General features: G+C 31.7%; 1 protein-coding gene across 3 annotated transcripts in view; it reads right to left on the reverse strand.

Moving 5' to 3' along the window:
* Nucleotides 1-8494, reverse strand: part of LOC106688370 (uncharacterized) — an 83779-nt gene that overhangs the window by 73097 nt on the left and 2188 nt on the right. For all 3 annotated transcript variants that reach the window (XM_014432790.2, XM_014432791.2, XM_067053332.1), the window contains exons 2-3: nucleotides 5098-5146; nucleotides 2116-2272 (exon numbers count right to left, since the gene is read on the reverse strand). In XM_014432790.2, coding sequence (XP_014288276.1) covers nucleotides 2116-2272; nucleotides 5098-5146 — 206 coding nt within the window. The remainder of the gene's footprint in view (nucleotides 1-2115; nucleotides 2273-5097; nucleotides 5147-8494) is intronic.

An 8494-nucleotide genomic window follows, 5' to 3' on the forward strand; every position in this document is an offset into this window, starting at 1 on the left:
TAAAAAAATAAACTTAAAATATATACAAACAAAAGAATAAACAAGATGAACATAATCAAACTATCTGTATGAAAAATAAATAAATAAAATAATATATACAATATAAATAATTATATAAAACAAAAAATATAATAATAAATATTTTCAAGTTCCGTCTATTATTGTGTAAAAGATTTGTTTTTATTCCTCTTTTAGCTACTTTCTTTAAATTTACGTTTTATTACCGTTCATTTTAAATCTAATACTCTATGTAATTTGTTTTTATATATACCTGTTGTACATCATATTTTTATTTATTTTTGTTCATTTTTGTATAATTTTATTTATATTTGCATAATTTTTAGCCCCAACCTAGATTACTATATTACCTTACGTTGTCAACCTATTTTTAGTTGTTTTGTGTCGTTTTTAGCCCTGATTAGGCCTTGCAAAGTGTGCCGAAACATTGGCATATAAATTTCTGCAAACTAACTTGTTTTTGTTCGTTTTTGACAGCACCCTCGACCATCTCCGCCATATTGCATTAATTGGGAGAGGTAAAGGAAAGTCTAATGATGTGAGTTTCCCCACAATTTTTCTCGTTTTGAGTTTTTCTGCACAAAATGTCATATTTTACTCTATTTGGAAAAATTTTGATTTTTTTTTTTTTTGCATTCATGTAACTCGTGAACTAAATTCTCACATTATACATGTGCATAATATTTTATTTCCTTATTTAAAATTTTAGTTTAAGTTAAAAAAATATAAATTTGAATTGTTTTTAACTAGGATTCCCAGTCTGTTTCTAGCCTTCATTCTTTCCTCTCACTTGGTTGTGACTATTAGTATTTTTTTAAAAATATTATTATGTTATATTGCCTATGTATATTATTTTAAATAAAATTAAACAAAAAAATAATTGGTCTGATATTTTAAATCAAAATTTTATTTGTATGTAAATATACAATTAAAAATCTATGTGAAAGAACATACTATGTGAAATTTTAGGGGAAATTAAAAAGGAAATTTTGCTTGAAACGAATATTTTTAAATACTCTTCTCTACATAGTGCCTTGCATATTTGCTCTAAAACTTAAAATTGATATGATTTTAAAAAGTTAAACATTAGATTTTAAATGAACGTTCGCAAAAGATATAAGAGAATATTAAGCAAGTTTAATTTGATTGAAGAAATGTGATTAGAACAAAGTTCTATGTATTAACCCTTATCGGTCGTAAGTCACCTCCCACGTGACAACAGTACTTAGTCGTTGCGATTGTAGGTCACGTGGGAGGTGACAAGGCCAAACATGTCTAAACACGCTACAATTTTGATACAATTTTAAGTTCATAGCCAAATTTGTTTTTAAGGTCCCGGGCCGGATCATTTTTGATCCAATTTACTGCTGATACAATTTTAAGTTTTTAGGCAAATATGTAAGAACAATGTTTTCTCACATATCGTCATTACATTTGGTAAGGTTGATATGTTGCGAAAGTTGTCTCAAGATGTATATATATGAGGGTTAAACGGGGCAGTTAATTCGACTGTAAGTCCACTAACATTACTTGATAATGACGATCAGGCCAGATGCGAAATTACTGCCACGGCAGTAAAACTGTCAGTAAGTGTTGTTATGACTGTAACCATCGAATAGTTACACCATTGTAGTGACTAATACAGTTCATTGCTAATGAGTATACACGTGATTAACGTGACATTTGCTTCACTAACGTAACTTGTACTTTCGACTAGCACGCCAGAGCTAGTGCGACAGTACAATCATACAATTCTTTAAAAACAGGTAAAGTGTAATATATGTGAATATTTGTCGGGTTAAACGGGTCCATTCAAGGTGCTCCCTCAGAAATGGACAGCACTGCTTATTAGTTAAGTATCCGTAAGAGAACATATGACATCTCCAGTTATATGTCACTGCCTTTTCTTAATAGATAATAATTTGAATGTGTGTAAAATAAAAAAATAATAAATTCTGACAAAAATGTTATTCTTACAATGCGGAACCAACCGGAACAAGCTACAACATAGTGAGAATCAAGAATAAAATTTATGGGAGGTCTCTAGTAATAATAAATTAATGTATAATAAATTTTCCTTCGTGAACTTGTACCCACCGGCGGCGTTCCTGACCTGAAGGACTTTGCCAGCTCGTCCAGCTTGCAGGCCAGCTGCAAGTCGCTCTTCCGCGCCTGTGCTTCCTGGCAGTGCATCTGGCTGACGATGGACATAGGGTCCCTGACTGGCTCATCTTCATCGCAGGGATCTCCATACCTGAGAAATAACACTATAATAATAATTTTCTCATATATGGTATTTGTTTATTACTATATATGAAATATACATTAAGGAGAAGTACTGCGATCGTATTTGATTTCGTATACACGTTTCAATCAACGTTCAAACGGGAGTGCGATCAGCAAAGAACAACATAAATAAACAAAACCATATTTATTTATTTTATGCCGACGTTTCGACCTGAGTTTCAGGTCTTCATCAGGGGTTATGGCGTAGAAGGTAGGCTTGCAACTGGCAGTTTGCAACTGACTGCACCCCCCGACAAACTTCTCCAATCATATCTTTGAAAATATGTTTTTTTAGTTCTTAAAGTGTTGCGAGGTCTTACAAACAATAACGGAAATAACATCTGAAGAAAGGGGAGTATGTAAGTTTACCTATACAATACAAATAATATATTTATAATATTAAATATTTGTTCTTACGATAAGTTCTGAATTTGGTAGCATTTCGTTCAGAATTAATGTTCTGCGCTTGCTCAAACGAAGTTGTCTACGACGATGTCATTCAGGATTAAACTACCATTTTTTTTTTTAGAACCAGGAATTGTTTTAATCATCAGGAATAATTCTGAACAAAGCGGTTGTGCTGGTCGGAACAAAACCTATCCCTAGCCTATTCCCAAATTATTAATTTATTAAAACACCAGTAATCTTATACACATACATTTTTTTTTAAATTATCTGTTTTACATATCCAATACATATTAATAAATTTTAATATCTTTTGGCTCTCATAATTTACATTTAAATCTTTTTAATGTTTTAATCTCTTATTATCTATTTTATCTCAACATTCGTTTTTTGATCGTTGGATTTCTCTTTACCTAACGTCTTTGTCGACCTGCACTCTAACGACTATTCCTGCAATTTCAAACAGTTTAGCAGAAATCTCTGCCTACAACTGTAAGTTATTTTTTTCTCTCTTATCTTATCTCTTATTTCTTCATTTCCTATTCTCCATATTTCTTCTTATTTTTTATAACATTGTTTTTACATACTCCCCGTTAATATATACATTTTTACACGCCCTTTATATATTGATACATTTTATTACTTTTTGGGCTCTCATTATTTTACATTTTAAACCTTTTTATGTTCGTATGCCAAGGATACTACTCCATCAAATCTTTGTATGAGTTACCAGCAGACTCCATTCAATTTTGCAGGATAACAAACAGAATGTGAATTTTTGCATCACTCAAAATTTTACCACCAGCTCCTATTTTTCAATAGTTATACATTTCAATTCGGAAATTAAGGCAATAATGACCCCGAAGCTGTTGCCTTCAGTTGTCTTTTTTTATTATTATTATTATGCCTTAAAATAATAATAATAAAACAAAATATCTGCATTTAAACCCCGTCAAACCATCTTGTATTAAAGACCACTTAGTTGTAGATTGATTCGCTAAAGTTAATCAAAATCGTTAAAGCCGTTTTGGAAAATAAAAGAAAAAATGTGAAAAATCAATTCCATTAGGTGGACTTTTATTGCACTAAATGTTTGCGAAATCTACGTGAGAACTTTCCCATCCCCTCTCAGGCCTTGGGGAGGCGCTCACCTTGGGGGGGTTTTGTCACCTATGGCCAATGAGGAATCAGATTCAAAAAAAGGCATTCTAACACCTCTAAGGGCAGGTGGGAGAAAAGGGACAGGACAACTAGACCATTATTATTTATTTATTTATCACCCTACCCTGCCAAAGACAATACGGGCGCAAGACAATACGGGTGTTCGCAGCAGTGGGTACAACTCATTGCTCCATATGACAAACATTACATAGCTGTGCACACAGCTTGCTCAGGACAAGTAGACCAGGGAAAAAGGGCACAGAAGTAGTGAAAGTACAGTTTTGTTATTAGTACCGAAGTCAATGGGCAAAAATTAGCTATAGTTGAAACTATCAATGAATCATTGATAAATAAATATTGCATCAATGGAAATTTTAGCTACTAGTTTCATAGTTGCCCAACGCTGGTCGTCAGAACACGAAATCTTTACTAACTCTTACTCTCAGACCGTTCGTTGGAAGAAGTTTATAATTTGCTATGTGAAACATATTAAATAATACTATCTCATCAAACTTAATCTGTATTTAAACCTATAATATTTATAGTTGAATAATTATAATTGATATAATTATAATAATTGATGAGAGAGAAATGCTTTATTGACAGAAAGCAATGCTGCCCAAATTCTGTGGGTTGCTATAACACGTAGCGCACCGATCTATCTTAAAAGACAATATAAAGAAATAATACAAATGAAATACAATGGTAAAATATTTACAAAACTTTTTCTTTAAAATAAATAAAATACATTAAATTTTTATTTTATTTTTTGTATTTATTTCTTCTTCCTTTGTATTTTTTTCTATTTGTTTTATTTTGTTATTAACACTATATAAATAATCCTATCATTACATTCCACTCTAGTATGTCTCTTTTCTGGTGATCTTTCACAAATATTGAGTATACTACTAAATATTTGTTATAAATTTGTACTCAAAATTGATAATTTCAGTAATAACACATAAAGAAAAAAAAAATAGTAATAAGAAAACATTGCAAATAAATTAAAATATATTAACAAATTAAAACAAAATAACAATAGGTAATAATACTTAATAAATAAATAGCTTAAAAATTAATAAATACGTAAAAATAAACGAATAAATTAAAAATAGACAAAAGAAGTTTAAAACAATTAAATAAGCTAAAATAAATAGGATAAAGATAAATAAATAAATACTGAACTAATTTCCTACTCAACTAACTATTAACTAAATTTAAACTCACAAATTGGTCTCAAGTTCGTAATATTGATCGTCTACTTGGTTACAGGGGTCTGAAAGTCATAATTAATTACGTTACATTACAATATATCTGATAATTAATGTTACTGCATGTCATCTTATTCTATTAATAACTTTGAAAATATTGGAAATTATCACAAAAATTTATTTCTGTTTGTTATTTTTATCAAAATCCATAAATACATACCTATGCATACATCTTTAAAGTTTTGATTTTTTAATAAAAAAGTAATAATAAATATTGCTTTATAATTATTATAAAACCATTTAATATTTTAATCTACTCCTTCCTTGACCCTAGTCATATAATTCCAGACCACCCGTTTGGATTTCGGACATCTCACACCACTATCCAGCAATATCATCGTGTAGTGGCCGTAGTCGCGTCTTCTTTGGTGCGTGGGAGTCGTTTTCGATGTAGAACAGGATTGATTAATTAAGCACCCTGGACTGTTTAATTAAGCCCAGTAAACTAGCACCTCCTATATATATTCTTATTATCTGTATTATCTGTTCCCTTCTCAGTGATAGATTATTTAAAGTAAACCACAATGGTTCCTATTCATCCCTCTTCTCTCAGTCCGCTGGTGTTCTTCAAGGTAGTATCATCGGACCCATCCTCTACACAATCTATACAGACTATACATCCCAAACAATCCTAACACTATCCTCACCACGTATATCGATGACAGAAAGTTTGCTTGCAGTTTATAATAACCCTTTAATTGCATCCCAAACTCTCCAATCACACAAGACAAGTCTCAAAGAATGGTGTCAAAATTGGATTGGATTAAAATAAATTCCAACAAACCCCATCATATCACCTTTACTCTTTGTCGTAAACCTACCGACTGCCCTACAGTATCTTTTAATAACGTTGCTCTAATCCCTGTCGTACAGATCTGCTACCTTGGACTACATCTGGAAAAACGGCTAATCAGGAATCGTCACACAAGACTAAAAAAAAAAAGAACTGCACGCCAATTCCGACTATGACAACACTTACTAGACAAACGGTCTAAGTTAGTTTGTTACATGTTCCATCAAACCTCTTTTGGGCCGTAATTTTGAACGTCAGTTTGGTTTGAATTTATTTAGACTGGGATAAATTAAACCGTTTCCCATATTACAAGTACAAGAGATTGGTGGAAACGTCAGTGATTATTTTACCCCAATTTTTGATTATTATATTACTTGAAAACTTTGTATAGTTAGTAGTCGAAATTTATCTGCCAACTATTTTTGGGGGAGGGCAGGGGAGGAATAACGGATATTTCGAATGTTAAAAAAAAAAACAGTCCTGTGTTTTACGGCAAGTCGCTTTCCGCAAGTTTACTCTACTCTAAATAATATTCTCTCTCTCTCTTTTTTTTTTTTAGTTTTGTAGGTAGTTTTAAAGATATAGAGCTCCAAAAGAAAAATTATTAAATTAAAAAAACTGGCAGATATATGTACGTCGAATGGTTCCTGAGATATAGATTTCTCAAATTCAAATTCACTTACTACTGATTTGTAGTGAATTTTTTATGGAATGTTGTTTTTTTAAAAAAATATTATCTTAAGAACTATTGAATGTAAGTGGCTATATTAGGGCTCATATTTTAGCCAATTTACTCTTCTGTAAACGATGTTCTATTAGGTTTTTTAATATTGTTGATAATTTTAAAGAAATGGATCAAAATTAATTTTTTTTTAACGTTTTGAAACAGCCGCCATTTTTTATTCCCCCTAACTATCCTTGGCGGACTCATCAAGTTTGACTAGTAACGATACATAGTTCTTCCTTTAATGAAAGGAATAAGAAATTTAGATGAAATAGTTGACTTTTTCCTCCTCTTGGGCTCTTGTACTATTATAACTTATTCGGGTTAATTACTCGACCATCTTTTCCTCGCATCATTTAAATTTTTCGGTCCTGCTCATTTTTCTTTTTTTTCTGTTAGATCTACCTAATGTTGAAGGTCATTGAAAAAAACATAAAATACTGCTATTTCTCTTGTTAGAAGAGCCATTTTTATCGATTTGTAAACACCTCACTTTCTACAAACCTTGGCAAGGAATGAAGAACAAATTTACAATTCCATATTTGTTTATTTGGCCATGGCAAAGGCTTTTAAGTGTAGTTTTAGTAAATTGTATTCGGTAAGCAGAGTTGGTTGTTAGCTAACTAATTTCTAGCTAAGGAAGGTAGAATAACGGAAAATTTGTTGCTATAAAATGAAGTTAATTTAGTTATTAGCTGTTGGCTAGCTCTAATTTTCACAGCTAAATCAGCTGCCAGTTGAAATTAACAGCTAATAGCGTTTTTAGCTCTAGATAAAAGCTACTATAGAAACTGAGTCTAATTTAATTTAACTTAAACTATCGAAAATAACTAATAACTAATTATTTTCTAAAGCGTGATTTCTGAACTTTCTGAAGATTCTATGTTTTAATTAGTACAGTTATGAGTTAATTATTATAGTGAATCTAAAAAAGTGCTATTTTGATTATAATTGTGTATTATTTTAGGAATGATAATATTAATATTTTTAAATGAATCATTTACATTTATATATTATATTATTGCTTTAATTAAAATATCATTTTGATCAATTTTTTTTCTCATTGAATGCAAGGTAAAACTTTTATATTTAAATATTTTCCCGAGCAATCTTGGTGATATAGGAAGAAGTATATTTAAGCACGTAGATAGGTTTAAGTATTTAGGTTCTACTAACCAAAAAAAAAACCAAACTGACGAGGAAATAAAAGTGGGTTGAAGGCGGGTTATAATGCCTGTTATAAATTACTTGTTGTTAAATTATGAAATTGTTTAGTCGCGTCTTCTGCCGAAAACACTAAAAATTAGGATTTATAAAAATGTTATCCATCTTATTTTCTTTACCTGCGAAACGTGGCCTCCTACACGTAGGGAAGAACAGGACCTTTAAGGTTTGAAAATAAGGGATTACGTAAAACATTCGGATGAGTTAACGGGAGTATTAAGAAGTCTACACAAAGCTGAAGTGAGGTTTTTTTTTTTACACCCAACCTAGTTATTTCTGACATAGGTCAGATCATACCTTTGAAGTGGGGGTTAGGGTGGGGGAGTAGTAAGCTGTTTTAACCAGGGTGGAGGGTCAAGCTAACTTTACGTGAGACCACCACAGAAAGGAAAAAGTCAACACCCCAGCCCGGATTCAAACGGGCGCTGCTAAAGTTCTCAGGTGGCAATGACCTGCGCCTCAAACATCTGAGCTACGGACGGCCCGAATAGAGGGGATTTTTTTTTTATGACTCCCCTTCCTGGTCATGTCTGACATGGGAGGGGGTATCTACAGGGGATTGCACTTGTCTGATATGGGAGGGGGTATCTACAGGGGATTGCACTTGTCTGA

Source organism: Halyomorpha halys, unplaced genomic scaffold (genome assembly GCF_000696795.3).
Source record: "Halyomorpha halys isolate HHAL.00 unplaced genomic scaffold, Hhal_1.1 Scaffold1113.1, whole genome shotgun sequence".
NCBI classification, from domain to species: Eukaryota; Metazoa; Arthropoda; class Insecta; order Hemiptera; family Pentatomidae; genus Halyomorpha; species Halyomorpha halys.